We start from the raw sequence: 19,533 nt of genomic DNA, 5'->3' as shown, positions 1-19,533 counted from the left end.
AACGGTTGGACTTTGGCCCAGCATAAGCCTTAACTCATAAAACGGCATTCATCTAGACAATGGTAATAGTTTTACGACATGTTCTAGAGTGTGAAATTATTTGCTTTTTTGAACTAAAAACGTAATGAACAACAACGAATTCATTCTGATTGTCAATCGAATATGCATTGGGAAACTAAACTACTACAATAGGCCTACTATAAATACTATACTATAAATGGTATACTATTCTATACCTACTATAAATCTAAATATATATCTTAACTCGAGATGATCACGTCACGGATTGTGGGCGGGGAGGAGGAGCTTGACTGACAGGGAGGAAGCTGCTACTTTATTTTTCTGGTCCACTAAAATGGCTGTTGTCGAGGATGGGGAATAGGCTTTCATTCGGCGGTTGATAAAAAATATACCGACGTACTACACAGCCGAAGACTCACAAGAGCAACTCATTTCTATTCATTTGTCATTGGAAAGGTAAGACAGTAATTAAATGTTCATCATGTTTCAATGTACATCGGTATTTATGATTGTCCACCCATGAGATCGATGCTTGACTGACAGCTCGCGATATCTGTTTCGCTGGGTATAATATTGTAGCAAGGCCACAATTAAGCACAGTTGAAGGGCATCTTTGTCATATCAAACTTTTTTGTATGATCTTTTACTATGTACTGTAACTATGAAATATTCGCCAATAACATGTTGGATTTTCCTCCAGCTTTGCGTGTTTAGAGTGGAATAAAATCGCGCACACTTGCTGGTAACGGGTTCTATGGCTTGAATGAATCCACAGTAATTAGCCAATTACCAACAGACGAAATAGCCTTATAAGGGGTAAACCAGAAAAAAATAATTCAATGCGATATGAATAACTGCAAAATAATAAATGAATACGACAATAACGTTCTTCGGATTTAATTCCATCGATGCTCTATCCACAGGGATGGGACAACAAAAAACTAAATATGTTCATAACATTATTATAAACAACTAGGTATTGACTTAGTTCAGGTGTTCAGTGATGTTAGCCTGATCTGAAAATGAGGTAAAGAAGATGAGTGGTACCTGCTTCATGCATAGTTCATGACGAACAGAGATGAGAAACAAGATTACTGTGGAGATACGTAGGCTTAATAGCCTACCGTACGGTATCTAGAGCAAATAATATCCTAACAAACAAGACCACCATATTACCATTCTAGATGAGATTGTGTCCAAATGTCAAATGAGCCGTTGTGTGTGTTACTAAGCGGCGCACGGCGATGTGTTTTGATGTCTACCTACTTGCCACCATTTTCTCTTTGTGGCTGTCAGCTGTTAAAATTGCAGCAGGCTGTGTAATGGAATGCTGTACGGTTTGTCCTCCAGAGATGGAATGCTTGTCAGTGTGTGTTGACGTCTGACTGGACCGGTCTATTTATTGCTCTTCAGTGTCTGAAGCCAGGGGCTCTTGTTTTTGAAGCATAGTGGCTTGAATTATTGGGACAGTACCCATCTTGGTGACTGAAACGACAGTGTGCTATACTCATCATACCATGTGCTTTGGGTGGATTTAGTTTGTATATGGTAAATATACTGGTGGGAAACTGTAGCTCATTATGACAGATAGACTGATGAATAATGTAGACTGTATGTGTTGTTGTACATATGTCAAAGGAATAACTTGCATGATCTACTGTATGCAATAAAGTCCATACAATGTTTGTATGTGATGAAATACAGTGGTGTTTACCAAAACAATTCACGCTTTATTTTCATGTAACCAACACTGCAACACAGTAGCTGTCCGGACTACCCGTGTGTGCTCTTCCCTTACATGGTGAACTTCAATTCGACATCCGGACATAAAAATAAGATGAAATGTTTTTGATGATAACGGAACAAAGTTATCTAACTATGGCAGACTGCTAGTGGGTCACCTCGCTGTTGGCCTATCCGGCTGTGTTAGCATAGGCCTAGCCTGTAACAATCTTTTCTGACATTTGGAGGACACAGCCATAACTCTGGAAGTCCCAGAAGGGGTGGGGTTGGGGGTATTTCAGCGGTTGCTCAGACTTAAGTCATGAGATTCATGCCTTGGTGAAATGAGTTCTCTTAGAGGCTTGGTTTATTAAAGATGTACAGTGCTGCTGGCTGGCAACCCGGCTGGCAGGCTCATTACACACTCTTACTGCCATTTCACTGGCGGTTTCACATCTAATTTAGTCTCCGAAGTTTGTTTGATGTAGCAGATGCTATTACTGTATGTCAGTGGCATGCAAGGCGCCGTACGGTTAGTGGACCCTAGAAGCCTGTTAAGCAAAAACTGGACACTGAAGGGACCCACTGTACCAGAGGGATTTACTGAAACTAAAGTCTTAACCCCCCCCCCCCCCCCTCTCTCTGTCTGTCCGTCCAGGGTTTCCCGCAGCACTTTTAAGGCGTCCGCCTAAGCAACACACGTCTCCTGCCTTAACTACGTTGTCAACTACGCTGTTTTAATTTTTATAGCGATATCCGCCGTTGCCCTGTTTTCTCCCTTCCATTCCAAACCGTGACCAACGCCAGTCTCCCCCCCCGGTCTGACAGCAAACCCCACCCTACCACCTCAACTAACGTTTTTTCTGCGGGAAACCCTGCCGTCTGTCCATCCATCTCTAGGTTCGGTGGTGTTAAGGAGCAGCTGCAGCCATGGACACCACCACCTCCATCAAGATGACTACCCTGGCCATCCAGAACCTCTTCAGCTACGTGGAGGACGAGAACCTGAACGCTCTCAAGGTCCACCTGGACAAGTTCAGGGAGGTTGATGGCAGGAGTGACGTGAGTGTTCTTCATGTGGATTCTACAGATTTGGCCTGTATATGTTTCACTGTGTCGGGTTAGTAGAAGCTAATGTTAATATATGTTCCTCTATCCCCATCTACCAGAATGGCCAGACTCCCCTGATGCTGGCCTCAGAGCAAGGCAGTCTGGAGATAGTACAGGAGCTCATTCGTAGAGGGGCCAACGTCAATCTGGATGATGTGGTGAGAACAGCTTAAGCTCTGTACACTCTCTCTTTTTTCTCTCTATCTCTGTTTCTCTCTCTTCCTCTTTCTCAATCTTTCTTTATGTTTCTCTCTCTTTCTCCCTCTCTATCTCTCTACCAGTATGCCTAAAGGCCTTGTGAGTGCCCTTAGTACATAATGGAGGTTTTGTGGAAGAATTTCCCTGGAGACCGCCAAGGTTACTGTGATAATGGTGGTGGGCTTTCAATGGATCTTCATGGTGATGGTGCATTCTCCTCTCTCCACGCCCCCCGCCCCCACCCCAACCCCCCTCCCGCAGGACTGCTGGTCGGCTCTGATCTCTGCTGCCAAGGAGGGCCATGTGGAGGTGGTGCAGGAATTGTTGGACAACAGTGCCTACATAGAGCACAGGGACATGGTGAGACTGAGCACTGTTCTAGTCTCTACAACCATGATAAGAATGTTGATTAGTAAGAACTGGTTTAGTAACTGATCATATGAAGCATATCATGGTTTTTCTTGGCATGTGGTATTCTTTCTTTATCATATTTAGCATAGATTACAATTGTTTTTTATGCTGGCACATTAGAAATATAGTTTTCAGAAAACCATCATAGGCTTTCTATAAAAGATGTGTCAGGTTGTGTGCATTACATTTACATTTAGTCATTTGGCAGACGCTCTTATCCAGAGCGACTTACAGTAAGTACAGGGACATTCCCCCGAGGCAAGTAGGGTGAAGTGCCTTGCCCAAGGACACAACGTCAGTTGGCATGACCAGGAATCAAACTGGCAACCTTCGGATTACTAGCCCGATTCCCTCACCGCTCAGCCACCTGACTCCCAGTGTATGTACTTGGTTCTCTGCAGGGAGGATGGACTGCTCTCATGTGGGCTGCCTACAAGGGCCAAAGAGAGGTGACCCAAGTTCTCCTTGACAACGGAGCCAACCCCAACACTACAGGGCAGGTGGGTGACACCAACAGTTAGAATATCTAGTACCTTCATGCATGTAGAGTGAAGTATGGAAACAGCATATACCAAGTTCCTGTTTAATGCGTCCACTGGACATCTTTTCATGATCTCCTCAGCAATACAGCGTCTACCCCATCATCTGGGCAGCGGGCAGGGGGCACGCGGAGATCGTCAAGCTACTCCTGGAGAACGGTGCCAAGGTTAACTGCTCTGACAAGGTGAGCCAGGGGTCTGGGGGAGGAGGCAGCTGGCAGGGCCTGCTGCTGCCAGTTTGGCCTTAACCTGGTAGTTGTCATGCGGTGCCAGTGTGGATAACGCTGTGTGTGTGTTTCTCTCTCAGTATGGCACCACTCCACTGATCTGGGCTGCCAGGAAGGGCCACTTTGAGTGTGTGATGCACCTGCTGGAGAACGGAGCGGATGTTGACCAGGAGGGGGCGGTATGTCATCACCACATAGACTTTCAGCAACTCGAACTCCCTCTGGGAATTTAAGTACAGTTTGTATTCTGTACTTAGTGTATATCTCTTTCCCTCCCTCTCTCATGTTCTTGACCATCCCTCTCCTTTGTGCCTGCTATTCCTTTTCCCCCTCCTCCTCCTCGGTTCCCACTGTAGAACTCCATGACGGCTCTGATCGTGGCGGTGAAGGGGGGCTTCACCGAGGTGGTGAAGGAGCTTCTGAAGAGGAACCCCAACGTCAACATGACCGACAAGGACGGCAACACGGCCCTGATGATCGCTGCTAAAGAGGGCTACACGGAGATCGTGCAGGACCTGCTGGACGCAGGCACCTACGTCAACATCCCGGACAGGGTGGGCACACACACACACACACACACAGGCACATGTACACACACACACTCACATAGGCACAACACACAGACATAGGCACAACGCACACACATCACAAGCGCACGTGCACACGCACAAACACACACACACACATGCCAAATGCACAACACACACGCGCATGCTAAAACACACACACAAATATGTGGGTTTCATCCTGTGTGCTTTGTTGCCATTCCTTGTGTGTCTAGAGTGGAGACACAGTGCTGATCGGTGCCGTGAGAGGAGGCCATGTAGAGATAGTGAGAGCCCTGCTCCACAAATACGCTGACATCGACATCAGAGGACAGGTAAGGGCGCGACATCACCCTCGGAAACCTCTGTCCCCATAAGCACTGCTAAATGCATCGTATCGTCAGGCACTGCGCACGCCCCTGCCTCAAACCAAGCTCTCTCCCGCAGGAGAGCAAGACAGCCCTGTACTGGGCGGTGGAGAAGGGCAACGCCACCATGGTGAGGGATATCCTGCAGTGTAACCCAGACACAGAGACCTGCACCAAGGTAACGGAAGACACGGGTCCGAGCACGCAAGCTGTCACAACACCAGTCAAACATCAGCCTCTGCTGCACCCGGTTCTTTTCCCAGACTGAACTGTGTGTCTTCCTTTTAGGATGCAGAGACTCCTCTGATTAAAGCCACCAAGATGAGGAATATCGACATAGTGGAGCTGCTGCTGGACAAGGGGGCCAAGGTGTCTGCAGTTGATAAGGTATGTATTGATATATTTACATAGATGACGTGATCGTAAATGAATAGGTGGGAATTAAGTAGGGAAATGATTCCTCCGTCTGTTTTCCAGCGAGGAGACACGCCTCTCCACATCGCCATCCGTGGGCGGAGCCGGAGGCTGGCGGAGCTCCTCCTTCGTAACCCTAAAGATGGCCGCCTGCTGTACCGGCCCAACAAGGCCGGCGAGACGCCGTACAACATCGACTGCAGCCACCAGAAGAGCATCCTCACCCAGATCTTTGGAGCTCGTAAGTGGTCCTTGGTTCTCCTAGAGCTCACATACTCTAAACAGGAACCTTTAACCATGGTTGAGGAAGTATCTCTGGCTTCATCCCTCTACGTGTTTCCTAACCCCTCCCCATCTGTGTGTGTTTGTGTCTCAGGCCACCTGTCCCCTACGGAGTCTGATGGGGACATGCTAGGGTACGACCTGTACAGCAGCGCCCTGGCAGACATCTTGAGTGAGCCCACCATGCAGCCTCCCATCTGCGTGGGCCTGTACGCCCAGTGGGGCAGTGGCAAGTCCTTCCTGCTCAAGAAACTGGAGGGTGAGACAGACAACCAATAACATGTCGTCCTGTGACTGACAGTTGAAGGACATGATTATATATCTACATGCAAATGTGCTGACACGTGGACCCGTTTGGGGACCCGTTTGCTGACACGTGGACCCGTTTTGTGTCCTCTCAGATGAGATGAAGACCTTTGCTGGGCAGCAGGTGGAGCCACTGTTCCAGTTCTCCTGGCTGGTGGTGTTCCTGTCTCTGCTGCTGTGTGGCAGTGTTGCTCTGGCCCTGGGCTTCAGCGTAGACCCCAAGCTGGCCATGGCTGTGTCCCTCAGCCTCTTGGCTCTGCTTTACGTCTTCTTTGGTGAGACTAGCCCTATGTGCTCTATGTCTCCCCTGCTCTGTCTGGGTTTAGAGCATGTTCCACAACTGTACTGTAGAGGGCGATATAACACCAAAAATTATTCTTTGCGCTAGAAACAAAAAAGCGTGATTATAATCAATCATTACGACTGACTAATACAACAACACAATATTTGTAAAGACATAGTGTTGTAGCACTGACAGTAGTACAATTCGTTCATCGGTGACACTGACTCTAACCAGAAGACGTTTATGTGCAGTGGTGGTCTACTTCGGCGGGCGTCGCGAGGGCGAGAGCTGGAACTGGGTGTGGGTGATCAGCACCCGGCTGGCACGCCACATCGGCTATCTTGAGCTGCTTCTCAAGCTGATGTTCGTCAACCCCCCGGACCTGCCCGAGCAGACCACTCGCGCCCTGCCCGTCAGGTAAAACCACCTGCCACTCCCAAATAACCCTTGACCTACCTAGCACATCCCCAACCAAAACAGCCAAGGATTTACCAACGATCCCTCAGCTGGTAAACATTTATATTGAAGTACGACTTCTCCGATCCACCCGCAGGTTCCTGTTCACAGACTACAACCGTCTGTCCAGCGTGGGAGGGGAGACGTCCATGGCGGAGATGATTGCCACGCTCTCGGACGCCTGTGAGAGGGAGTTTGGCTTCATGGCCACCAGGCTCTTCAGGGTCTTCAAGACCGAGGAGACACAAGGTAACAGCAGTACAGGGACGTACCACATGGAAAGCATGTCGTCTCTACTGTCCCACATACTCCACTGTCTTAGACTACACTATATGTGAAGCTGTTGCTTTTGCTTTGGTCTAATCCCAGCACGCAGAGGCTTTGCTGAGGTTCAAAACATACATTCGTGTAGGGAAAATGCTAATTAGGCTGAAAGGAAAATGCTAATATGAAACCTTAAAGCTAACCAAGGACGTCAGGAGGGAGTCAGGTGGCTGAGCGGTGAGGGAGTCGGACTAGTAATCCGAAGGTTGCCAGTTCGATTCCCAGTCATGCCAACTGACGTTGTGTCCTTGGGCAAGGCACTTCATCCTACTTGCCTCGGGGGAATGTCCCTGTACTTACTGTAAGTCGCTCTGGATAAGAGCATCTGCTAAATGACTAAATGTAAATGTAAGGACAGTGCAATTGGGAATCTAAATCTAGCAGAGCTACAAGCTAATGAGGGGTTAGGTGGACGGTGTGAATGAAGGAGGCTGGTAAAAACACTCTTCCTCTCCTCCGCAGGGAAGAAGAAGTGGAAGAAGACGTGCTGCATCCCGTCCTTCATCATCTTCCTCTTCATCCTGTCCTGCCTGATCACCGGCATGGCCCTGCTGGCCGTGTTCAAGGTGGACGGCGCCAACCAGACGGTGAACGCTGTGCTCATCGCCATGGCGAGCGTGGTGGGGCTGGCACTGCTGCTCAACTGCCGCACCTGGTGGCAGGTGACGGACTCGGTGCTCAACTCCCAGAGGAAGAGGCTGCACAGCGCCGCCAACAAGATGCACAAGCTGAAGAGTGAAGGTTTCATGAAGGTGAGGAGATACGATACACAACGAACCGTAGGAGATACAACATGCTAGGAGATACAACCTGACAGGAGATACCACATGACAGGAGATACCACATGACAGGAGATACGATATGACAGGAGATACCACATGACAGGAGATACCACATGACAGGAGATACGATATGACAGGAAATGCAGTATGACAGGAGATGGGACCTCACGTCATATCGGATCCCCTCTTTTCTCCGCCCAGGTGCTGAAGAACGAGGTGGAGCTGATGGCGAGGATGGCCAAGTCCATCGACGGCTTCACCCAGAACCAGACTCGCCTGGCGGTCATCATCGATGGCCTGGACTCCTGCGAGCAGGACAAGGTCCTCCAGATGCTGGATACGGTGAGACGGGATGCACACACACACACACACACACACACACACACACAGGCACCACCTGTCATCTTTCTCCCGAACACTTTACAAAAACACATTATATAAAGGACAAGGGGATCACTCACAAAGACTCTAGGGGGTTTCATGATATGTTCACAGAAGTGATTGAAAGTGATTGACTTTAAATGAATTAAGTTATAAGGAATGGGCTGCTGCTTGCTCACAAATGCAATCTTTAGTCTCGAGGAGAGAATAGCCTGACAGTGAAAGGTGCCCTTGTCAGGGGCACAATGACGTCTCTTGGAACATTAGGAACAGTAAACATGAAATCACTTATCTTGGGCTCCAGAAAAGTAGATCTCTTGTACGTTGAGATGTTCAGCTTTAGATAGTTAGATAGTTACTGCAACAACATGCAAGTTATCAGAGGGGGGAAAACAGGATCACATCTGAATCACATGCTTCTTGTCAGGTCTAGATATGTACAATGCTGCTTCCTAGCTTCTGCTACGTTCTCATGCCTGTGTTTTTCCCCACCACACACACACCTACACACACGGCCACATAACACACACACACACACACAGGTGAGGGTCCTCTTCTCCAAGGGCCCCTTCATCTCCATCTTTGCCAGCGACCCCCACATCATCATCAAGGCCATCAACCAGAACCTGAACAGCGTGCTGCGTGACTCCAACATCAACGGCCACGACTACATGAGGAACATCGTCCACCTGCCCGTCTTCCTGAACAGCAGGGGCCTCAGCAGCGCCAGGAAGATGTGCGCCGCCGCCCCCGCCAACGGAGACGCCAACAACGCCGACGGTAACCATGGAGACGCCGACAGACAGACGGACAGACTGACTGACTGACTATGTTACTGACAGAATGACTGACGGACAATTACACAGGCAGACAGATTGACTGTCTGACGGGATGACTGACACAGACATGTAAGTGGAAGCCGGCTGTACGGTGATGAGGTTTATAGTGTACCCTGTCCTGGGTCCTCATCCTTGGTCTTGTCTCCCTTCATCTGCAGGCTGGCATGAGGAGCTGGACAGGAAGTTATCCCAGCATAGTCTGGGAGAAATGACCAAGTTCGGCAGCAAGACCGCTCTGAATCGCAGGGTAAGAGCACAGGAGTATGTGTGTGTGTTTCTCAAAGCAAATGAGTTAGGAGAATTGTGGCTGATGTTCTCATGCACAGCACCTGATGTTCTCATACACAGCACCTGGCTGTGATCATGGTGGCAGGAGCAGTTTGGGGGTTACGGTTAAGGTCGGGGTATTAATACTATAAATCGTACGTGTGTGACACATAGCTGGAAACCAAACTGCAGGTCATGGGGTCTACTCTATCAAGGGGGAGAGATAGACTTTAGATTGAATTATGGCTCATTGGATTAAAGTCAAAATAAGTGCAGTGGCTGGACACAATATGATGATGAATAAACTAATGAAATAGACAAATGGGTTAAGAGCTTGTGACAGTTAGGTTCACAAGTCAGTAGCACGCCAGTTTCTAGACACAGAATTGTTCATTTGGAATAATTTAACATTAGATTACACACATGCATAAGGCCAACTGGTTATTTTTTAACATTGATTCCATAAGAAAACATATTTATTTTGGATTCAAGTTACCACCTAATGGTCAATTAATTCTGAGGACACAGTCAGACACATACACATGCCACACAAACAGTTCTGCAATACAACATGTGACATTTTCACAACTGTGTTTCGACAGAGTGATGTTCAGTTCTGCTGTAGTGTCATTCACCCACACACACGCAGGCACAGACTCACATGCCTTCTGTCACATGTGTGTAGGATACCTACAGACGCAGGCAGATGCAGAGGACGGTGACTCGTCAGATGTCGTTTGACCTGACCAAACTGTTGGTGACTGAGGACTGGTTCAGTGACATCAGCCCCCAGACAATGAGAAGGCTGCTGAACATCGTCTCCGTCACAGGTGACAAAGTGTCACACACACATGACATTGTAAACTGACAGATGCTGAAGAAATACGATTGCCCAGACTCACACATGGCATGTCATTGGTCAAATTCCAAACAGGTCGTCTGCTGAGGGCCAATCAGATCAACTTTAACTGGGACCGGCTGGCGTCATGGATCAACCTGACCGAGCAGTGGCCATACAGGACCTCCTGGCTCATCCTCCTACTGGAGGAGACCGACGGCATTCCAGACCAGGCCACGCTCAAGACCATATATGAGAGGTAGGACTCCTTAAAACTAGACCCCGCTCCAGAGATAACACTCCCTCAAACAAGGAGGAAACCCATGTCACGCTGCAGCACTCCAGCTGGTACAAGTGTGAGACCGCTGTGATGGAAAAGTCTTTATTAAAGAATGAAAGGACTGTAATTGGCTTCCAAACCACTTTTCTTGAACAAATCCACTGAGAGGTGATTCTCGTTTGAATTGTGTTCCACTAACGAGGTCGGAAAAGTGTAATGGTTGAAAGTTATTTGAAGAGATTTACGGGGGTCTGAAGAGATGAAGGTGGGAGATTTCTCGCTGGGCTGTAAGGATTACTTTAATACGTTGAAACATTAGAATCCTGTTGAATTGGTTGTATTATTGTAATGTCATTGCAATTACTTTTCAGACAAAGAGCATTGTTCCCTTAAAGGCCTTTTGGTAATTTTTTGCACGTGAAGAACGTTTTCAAAAGCAGTTATTTAAATGTGATCATGGCTGTGCCCTTGCACAATGGACAGTATGCTCTCATCCATGACAGTTAAGCACATGGAAAAGTATTTCCCCCTTTTGTTGAACTACCTTTCTCCAAAAATCTCTGAAATAGCTTTGTGGGTGATAACATTCATTAAACCTAATAACCTTTTACATTTTGCCGTGAGCCTGAAGTCTTCTTCAAACACATCAGTGAAGTGAAGTCAGTGCATGTTCCTGTGTTCTGGGCCTTCAGGATCTCTAAGAACATCCCCACCACCAAAGACGTGGAGCCCCTCCTGGAGATCGACGGCGACGTCCGCAGCTTCGAGGTCTTCATCTCATCCCGTACTCCGGTCCTGGCCGCCCGCGACATCAAGACCTTCCTCCCCTGCACCGTCAACCTGGACCCCAAACTCCGGGAGATCATCGCAGGTCCGAACACTGGATCACACGCACCTCAGCTTGCAACCGTGACCATGACGATGCTCCCAACCCATAAGATCCTCCCCCTACGTGGATCCCTCTGCTACACGGGTACTTCACCCAGTATGTAACCGGGTGTGGCGTGTGTTTGCGTCCTTCTCTCCGGCAGATGTGCGAGCCGCCAGGGAGCAGATAAACCTGGGAGCGGTGACCTACCCCACGCTGCCCCTGCAGGAGGTGGCCCCCCGCCCCACCTCCGTCTACAGCCAGCAGTCCTCCGCCATCTCGCCCTCGCCCTCCTTCAACCCCTCAGGGGTCATGTCCCCCCAGCCCCACAGCAGCTACTACAGCGGCATGGCGGGGCCCCAGCACCCCTTCTACAACCGGGTGAGTCCTTCTGACGACACAGAACCTATAGTACCACAAACAGTAGGCTACCTAACAACCCTAACCCTACTGTACTACATACAGCACCTAGCAACCCTAACCCTACAGTTCTACATATCTATAACCTGGGTTCTACAGAAGCCCTGGTTGTACTACATGCATAGCACCTGAGTTCTAAGTAAGCCCTGGTTCCTGGACCAACAAACCAACCTAGGTCTTCTAAGAGAGTTTGCATTTAGACGGCCTCCTTTCGGTGAGAGATGCTGAATGACCCCTGGAAGCCACCCAGAGACTTTCTGATTCATTTGCCCCACATTTGCCTCCCATTACTTAAAATAATTTGCATGTTTTTACCCCCCTTCTCTAAATATGTTTTACTCTTTGCAAGTTGCTTTTGGTTTGTTATGCTTTCCATTTTGTGATTTCATGTTTTTTTTTATGGCTTTGTTGAAATATGATGTGGTATTTGATTTGCAAATGGCTATTGTATGTGGAATCTTGCGTGTGCATACAACATGCCGCAGTCCCGTTCATTGGTAGTGTACTTGATATGATAGTGATGACAGTGTCTGTGACTGTTGGCATGTTCCCTCATCTACCGCCTCGCTGTGTCACACCATGTTCATATTCAAGCGGTTGCCATGTCTTTTTTCTTTCTTTTTCATCCCCCTAAATGTTCTTTTCTCCCGGATTCCCTCCATCCCCAGCCATATTTCCCCCAACATGTTTACCAGCTGCCACGCCAGTACGTGGGCAGCTCCTACCCACCTCATGCACCTCCTCGCCCACTCATTAAAAGTGGGTACCCCAAGGATCCAAGCGGTGGACTCGTAAGTACAACAACTGTCAGCGGTAGACATAGCGCATTTACACGGCAGATTGTCATGGCGCTGGCTTTGATTTGATTGAAGTGGTCTTCTGTGATATCTTCAGGAACAGCGTTATTCTGCTATTCGAGCTACTATGTTGATCCTGAGAGCTCCTCTCAGTTACCGCCTGAACAAAACCTGCTTCTCCACCTGCTCTCTATTTCCTTGACACTTGTCCTATCCCATCCCCATTACAATCACACACACAGAAACATTGAACCAAATTATTATTTTTCCTCAAAGTAAAGGCCTTCTTCCTCTCTTTCTCTGTCCACCATTGGTGCTGTCCAGTGTGTCTGTCCTCCATGAAAGGTCATCTGTGGGTTTCCCTAATGTTCTCTCTCCTCCTCGGACCTAAAGCCTCGATGCAGACCTGGGTACCTCTCCCTCACACATCTTTCTGTCTCTCTCCACCTCTCCTTCTCTCTCTCCCTCTGTCTCTCCAAGCAGTTTAAGGTACCATCTTTGAAAAAGAAGCAGGTACTGAACCCTTTGGGCTCCTAACACCGGCTTACCTCCTCGGCCCTCATGCTGCCCCCCTTTATCAAACTAACAACCTCCTTCCTCTTTCCTGAAGTGTTCTGACTGATCCCAGCATGCACCTCGGGACATCTAGCGCTCTGTCTAGCCTCTTGCCCTCGGAGAAGTGAAACGCTTTGATTTGCTCGTGGCAAGACGTTCGAGAGACTCGCTAGTCTCTCTGAGCATTTCAAAGGTTTTGTTTTGTCTCTGGATCTTTCTACCATGCTCCTCTTCTCCTCCCTAACCCACACTCACTCCAATCTTATCCGAGATCTTTACAGTAATTACACAGGGTTGTTGAACTCACTCTCACTGCACTTGGTAAACAAAAGCCTTTGGATTGGAGCTAAATATAATTAATATAACATAATAAAAATCAAGCTTTTGGTCCCACTGGTATTATGACAATCCAGTAATGGTTTCTTGGTTAACTTGGGTTACTCGGTGGTAACTCCAAGAGTAGAATCAGATACACAAAAGAGAAACCATGTGACAGATTTCCCTCAGATAATGGCTGTAATCTCATTGGCTCATCCTCTGACAGTGTTTTCTTGGGCCCTGAGGCCATGTCAACCCCCATTAATTCCCTGACTGCTTGTCTCAGTGCCACCCTCACCCTAGAGTAGAGCTCCTCCCTTCATCATGCCAGCCTCAACGCCAGCTACTGATGGTTGATGTAGGTTGTTTTCACCCCTCCCCCTCTGCTGTGGCTTACTACGTTTGCAGGTTGGAAGGGTGTTTCGGCATGAGATTCTACCTTGTAGCAATAGAATTTCAACTCGAAACCAAACCACGAAGAAGTAGATGATATCGTAATTTATATACGTGGATCTTGTCAGTGACTGTTTTTTGCGTGTGTCTGTTGTGTGTGTCCCAGGGGTCTGCGTCTGTGGTCTCTGGCACCCCGGCCATCCTCCTCAGCTCCATGAACACAGACGGCGTGTGTGAGCGCGTCAAACACACCGAGGGCATGGACCAGAGCATGATGGCACAGTACACAGCCACCATCAAGAAGGTGAGCTCAGTTCTTTTGTTTGTGTGTGTCTTCTCACATCCTCGTACACACAAGCATTCCTCGGTGGTCTGACTGTGGTGTTGTGTGTTTCTCAGGCTAATGTTAATGGCAGAGTTCTGACCCAGTGCAACATCGATGAGCTCAAGAAGGAGATGAACATGAACTTTGGTGACTGGCAGCTCTTCAGAGCCACAGTGAGTTTGGCCAGGTCTTGTATTACCCATGTCGTTCAGGGTATTTGGGTAAATGCCCCTGGTCTGGGCTGCTACCTCAAGATGTGCTGCCTCCCCCTCTCTGTATTCCAGGTGCTGGAGATGCGTCACGTGGAAAACCAGATGCTGCACGAGGAGGCCCACAGTGAGCAGGGCAGCAGCGTTGGGGACAACATGCGGCGTGCCTCAGCCCCGCCCCACGCCGGAGCGGCCAATCCGGACGGCTCGCCAATGTACAGCTTCAACCTGAGCTTCGAGGAGCTGAGCAACGTGGGCTTGGATGAGCAGCCCAGGATCCCCAGCAACCCCCCCTGGATGGTGAGTGGCGTCCTGGACCTCAGGGGACCTGGGTCCTGGGTCCTAGTGAAGCTTATGCTGTTCTCACATGGAGACTCTGGTGGGAGTTGTCTTTTGATGCTGAATGAAGCTATCTTGCCTGGAGGTGAAAGCTCCAAGCTCCCCCCTCCTCTCTTCTTATCTCTAGGTTCCCATGACCATATGATGTGATGGAATGTGACATCAATGTTCTCTCCTCCTTCCCAGGGCACCACCCACCGCACCCCCAGCATGTCCAGCCTCAACTCCCAGGAGTCGTCCAACGACATCTGCAAGCTGACGGACAAGCAGCAGTCCGAGTACCGCAACGCCTACCAGGAGTACATCGCCCAGATGGCCACACTGGAGGTGGGCGTAGAGAAGCCTGTCCAGCCCCACCCCGGGCAGTTCATGCACTCCGGTTCGGAGGACAAGGCTAAGGACGGCGCTGAGCAGGACAGCCGCAAACCCTACACCAAGAGAGGAGCCGGCAAGCCGGCGGCGGACGCCACCGACTTCGCCTCCAACGTGGAAGCTCTGGACCCCATCACGGAGGAGGATGAGAAGCTGGACCACGGATCCTCCAAGTCCCTCCTGGGGCGCAAGACCTCCGCTGAGAGGGGTCTCTTCCAGGGGGCGGCCGACCTGAAAATGAAGGCGGCGGGTGGGCTGCGCTACCAGAAGCTGACCAGCGATGACGAGGAGTCTGAGGAGTCTGACAACACCCCTCTGATGAAGGACGGGAAGAAGGCGGAGCCCAAAGCTCTGGGCGGGGCCCTGAAGGGGAAGGACTACCTGTCTGACGCCATGCTGGACAAGAAGGACTCCTCTGACTCGGGGGTGAGGTCCAACGAGAGCTCGCCCAATCACTCGCTGCAGGACGAGGAGGCGGACCTGTCCCAGCTGGATAGGGCCAATCTGATCGAGCTGGACGAGGAGAGCGTGGCCAGGAAGAGGGGCCTTCCCAGCAGCCTCAGCGGCCTCCAGGACCCGGCAGTCACCCGCATGTCCATCTGCTCTGAGGACCAGTGCAGCCTGCTGGCCAGCAGCCCAGAAGAGAGCTGGCCCTCCTCCTCCAGGAGCTACAACCTGAACCGCACGCCCAGCAACACCACCCTCAACAACAACACCAACACCCAGCAGCAGAACCGGCCCCGCCCGCCCACCGAGGGCTCCACCTCCAACACCACCACCTCCACCCCCACCTCCTCCTCCACCAGCGAGGTCATCGTCTCCCCGGGCTCCAGCACCACCGCCATCACCACCACCTCCACCACCACCAACACCAAGCCTGGCCCGCACAACGAGAATGTGCGCGTGGTGCACCTGAAGAGGGGGCTGAACCCCGGTGACCCCCCGGAGATCTGCACCGTGTCCTCCGACACCGTCACCTTTGGGGAGGAGCGTGAGAGCATCCTGTGATCCCCTCACAGGCCCCTGGAGCCCTGACTCCTGACCCGGAATAGCAACACAGAGAGCACTCCGTCACTTGGTGTTGTGGTAGTTTGTACTAGTGGGACTCCTGCATGCTCAGGTAGAAGTTAGGTTAATAGATAGAGCTGAAGTTTGGTGTGCACCAAGTAGGGGCAGCTCGCTGAAGCATTTCACAGTAGTCGAGCTTTGTGATTCGTTAAACCTTGAAAATGAGGCCGTCCTGTCGTGTCTAATCAGATACTGTATTCAGACATTCTGCCATCAAGTAAAAAAATAAGTAGCTTTTACTGTAACTAATCATTTAATTGCCTTGCCAATAGAAAAAAAAAACCTGTGTCTAAACAGTGTTCATATTAGCAAATGGTCGCGTAATTACAGTGGTGCAGTGAGCTTGTGAGTTGGTGCAATGGAATCACGATTGAAATACAGTAGAAGTACACATCTCGGTGTAATGAAGTCATTGTTATCGTTCCGTATTCGAACAAGTGAGCCAAACAAACCAAACCGTGTTGTAGGATCTGTGTTGTTTGTGTTGCTGTATACGTTCTTTAGAAAGAGCCAGCTTACCTGCACTGCCATTGTGACATGTATCACCCTGGGGCTTCTCTGAAGGTGGAGAGGCCTTCATACTGAGTACACGCTGAATGTCTGTGCTGTAATACCGTGTCTAGATCTGGAGAGCATCCCAAGAGAAGCTCGGACAGATTATGTCCAGTTAGGAAGTGAAATGTACTGTATTGTATATGTAGTAGTTGTTAATGACAACTGTACTAGATCAAGTCGACAGTATTTTTTGTTGCCTGCAACTGCCTAACCACTTGTGGCCAGTCAGATTTGGTGTTGCATGAATACGTGTGTAGGATGCATGCATAAATTCAGAACCTGTGCAAATGTCCGAAGAGTGCTCTCAACTGTATTGCATGCACTGTGGTGTTTGTATTGTTACAGACTTGGAAATAGTTGTGGAAGAAAAAGAAAGAAGTTAATAAAAGTCTAACAACTTTGTCTATAACGTGACTGAAAAATAAACTTTAAATGTTTATGACGGTATGCAAGTCTGCCTCTTTTCTTTGTCCACAGGTTTATATAGGTTATTGAACCTAAAAGGTTTTGTACCTGAGATGAGACATAGGCTACTCAAGACAGTAAGCGTTGACTGCATTGCACTGTAGGTGGCACACTCTCCCAGCGGAAGACAGTAGTAGTATCCATCTACTGTTCAAAATTGACAATACAATATCTTGTTAATTAGATCAGAAAGTTAATTTATTAAGGCATGTAGTCCATATAAGATTAGATCAAATAAATTGGTATTTCTCTCCCATCAGGATTTGCTGGGACAACACATTGGTCATGAATTAAGAGACAAATGCCTTGTCATAATCATATTAGTAATTTAATTTATTATTGTATAAAAGTGCAATTTACAACATCTTTCAAAAACGCAACACAATAAACTGCAAGATTATATACTCTCTGCCACAAATATGCTACTATACAGGCATGATTTATGTCTACATATATGTTACAGCATCCACAGTCCGCCAGAACAGGGGAGATACAGCTTTCCTGTTTTCTTTTCCTCACTTTCACGAAGAAAAGATTTAAGTCCTCTTGTCAAAATATCTCGTTTCCGTACTGTCCTTTCAGTCACTTTCTGTGTTCCCAGTGTCAACCCAGTGGAATAAAATCGACTTTAAAACTATACCACGTATCTCCTTTTAGGGGGGGGGGGGGGGGGGGGGGGAACTATGTGAAGAAAAATTCCTACAGCCAGTGAAGGGAACATGAGGTCTTGTTTTGAACACCTGCAAGAGATTGAGAGGAGAAGGGCATATTTAGAGAGGACAAGGATCTGGACAGACTGGCGCCTAAGCGGAAGCCGCAGCTCCTTTTTTCGACTAAAACCAAACACTGAAATACCGAACAATCCCATACTGTAGCACCAGACGGAGACGTCGGGCGGAGGAGCGAGCTGCATCCTCACAACCTCTAAGTACCATGTTGTAAAGGATCCACTGCCATAACTAGTGCATGCTCTCCAATTCTTGCAAACAAAATAGCAAAAACTTCCCATCTTTCTGACGGTGTGGTCAACTGGGACTATCCTTCTTGGTGTCACCAGTCGTAGATTTTCCCTCGTAACTGAATTTACAGCTAGCTTATAATTGACATGAGGGTTTCATGGTGTTATTGTGAGTGATTAAATGAAGGATCTAGCCCGCTGCATGTTGGAGACACTTACTGAGTCAGCGCAGGAGCGTGCTGCTGTCCACATCTGCGTCTGTTTCCCTGGGCAGGTCATTTGACTGCACACACACACACACACGCAGACACACACACACACACACACACACACACACACACACACACACACACACACACACACATAGACACACACAATGATCAATATAAATTATTATGCTTTCTGTGCTGTTCCATATGCAGTTGTGCGAATAGAGAAATTATAGTAGGCAAAAGGTTACGTTGTTCCGTACTAGAATAATTTGTCAAGGAAGCGAATTGAACAGGGAACATGTGTTTTAATAATTTAATAGTGTTAAGAGTGCGTTTGGAAGCACAAAGGACACAGCCCGTGCTTCTAACTTACCTCGCAGGTAAGGATGCTGATATCTGAGGTGACAGCGGTGGACAGAGGATTCCTGGACGCCGTCTGTCCCAGCCGTTGCTGATATTGGCAGGTTACAAAGGATGCGCTGGAGTCAAGTGCAATTTGAAGGTCCAAAATATAGTCAATCACATGCTGCAGAATCTCCATTTTACTGACGTTCTTGTTCTGTGGGAGGCTGGGGACGAGTTCCTTCAGCATGGTGTAGCAGTCGTTCATGTTGTACAGCAGGCTCAGTGGATCATCCATCGGGCTCTTGCTCCGAGATATCCCGAGGATGTGTTCCGACGAATTCGACATGTTGTTTCTCATGGACCTCACCGGGCTAATGGATTTCATGTTGACTGCTGATAACTATGAAAAACGTATCAAATGCTGTATATGGTGGGATACCTGACCTCGCTGAAGAGAATTGATGCGCACGCTGTTAATTCTTCTTTATAGTGCTGGTGGACGGGGCACGCTACATAGGAGGCGAAACTGTATGGCGATTGGTCTTTGTGCACTGCCAATCACGTCTCAAAGCAATCGCTGTGGTGTGTCACAAAAAATGTACAAATCCCGCCCCCTATCTTCCGCATTCTTGGAGACGTTCTTTAGCAAGTAATGAGAAAGTGAGCGCTCACTTTCTCTTTCTCACCTGAGGAACACTTGAGTGTCTATGTTGCCTACAAAGCCTTTTTAAATACGAGCTC

The 19,533-nt window shown here is 48.6% G+C and overlaps 2 protein-coding genes across 4 annotated transcripts; one reads left to right on the top strand and one right to left on the bottom strand.

The window, feature by feature from the left end:
- Positions 1–350: 350 nt before the first annotated feature.
- Positions 351–17,259, top strand: kidins220b (kinase D-interacting substrate 220b). 3 transcript variants are annotated; one of them, XM_067241503.1, is made up of 30 exons: positions 351–477; positions 2,644–2,805; positions 2,913–3,011; positions 3,313–3,411; positions 3,864–3,962; positions 4,085–4,186; positions 4,309–4,407; positions 4,585–4,782; positions 5,010–5,108; positions 5,221–5,319; positions 5,430–5,528; positions 5,619–5,796; positions 5,932–6,096; positions 6,239–6,418; positions 6,678–6,843; positions 6,980–7,131; positions 7,669–7,958; positions 8,190–8,330; positions 8,912–9,149; positions 9,367–9,455; positions 10,161–10,305; positions 10,410–10,572; positions 11,286–11,464; positions 11,625–11,842; positions 12,550–12,672; positions 13,162–13,191; positions 14,111–14,248; positions 14,344–14,442; positions 14,554–14,778; positions 15,004–17,259. In XM_067241503.1, exons 2-30 carry the CDS (start codon positions 2,674–2,676, stop codon positions 16,195–16,197), a joined length of 5,238 nt encoding a protein of 1,745 aa, XP_067097604.1. In that variant the 5' UTR covers positions 351–477; positions 2,644–2,673; the 3' UTR covers positions 16,198–17,259. The 3 variants fall into 3 exon arrangements, with proteins under 3 accessions (XP_067097604.1, XP_067097605.1, XP_067097606.1); XM_067241504.1 differs by lacking the exon at positions 13,162–13,191; XM_067241505.1 differs by lacking the exons at positions 12,550–12,672; positions 13,162–13,191.
- Positions 17,260–18,458: 1,199 nt separating this feature from the next.
- Positions 18,459–19,138, bottom strand: id2b (inhibitor of DNA binding 2b). The gene is made up of 2 exons (XM_067241692.1): positions 18,821–19,138; positions 18,459–18,518 (listed from the first exon to the last, which is right to left on the bottom strand). The coding sequence occupies exons 1-2, from the start codon at positions 19,136–19,138 to the stop codon at positions 18,459–18,461; spliced, it is 378 nt and encodes a 125-aa protein (XP_067097793.1).
- Between the last annotated feature and the right edge of the window lie 395 nt (positions 19,139–19,533).

This window comes from Osmerus mordax, chromosome 8, assembly GCF_038355195.1.
Source record: "Osmerus mordax isolate fOsmMor3 chromosome 8, fOsmMor3.pri, whole genome shotgun sequence".
Taxonomy (NCBI): Eukaryota; Metazoa; Chordata; class Actinopteri; order Osmeriformes; family Osmeridae; genus Osmerus; species Osmerus mordax.
The sequence above is the reverse complement of the archived record's forward strand: the minus strand, read 5'-3'. Positions and strand labels throughout refer to the sequence as shown.

Coding starts and splice junctions, on each gene's coding strand:
- kidins220b (XM_067241503.1), top strand. CDS start 2,674: ATGGACACCACCACCTCCATCAAGATGACTACCCTGGCCATCCAGAAC. Junction 9,150..9,366: donor AGACGCCAACAACGCCGACG/GTAACCATGGAG, acceptor CTTCATCTGCAG/GCTGGCATGAGGAGCTGGAC. Junction 12,673..13,161: donor AGGATCCAAGCGGTGGACTC/GTAAGTACAACA, acceptor CTCTCCAAGCAG/TTTAAGGTACCATCTTTGAA.
- id2b (XM_067241692.1), bottom strand. CDS start 19,138: ATGTCGAATTCGTCGGAACACATCCTCGGGATATCTCGGAGCAAGAGC. Junction 18,519..18,820: donor TCAGCATCCTTACCTGCGAG/GTAAGTTAGAAG, acceptor GTGTGTGTGCAG/TCAAATGACCTGCCCAGGGA.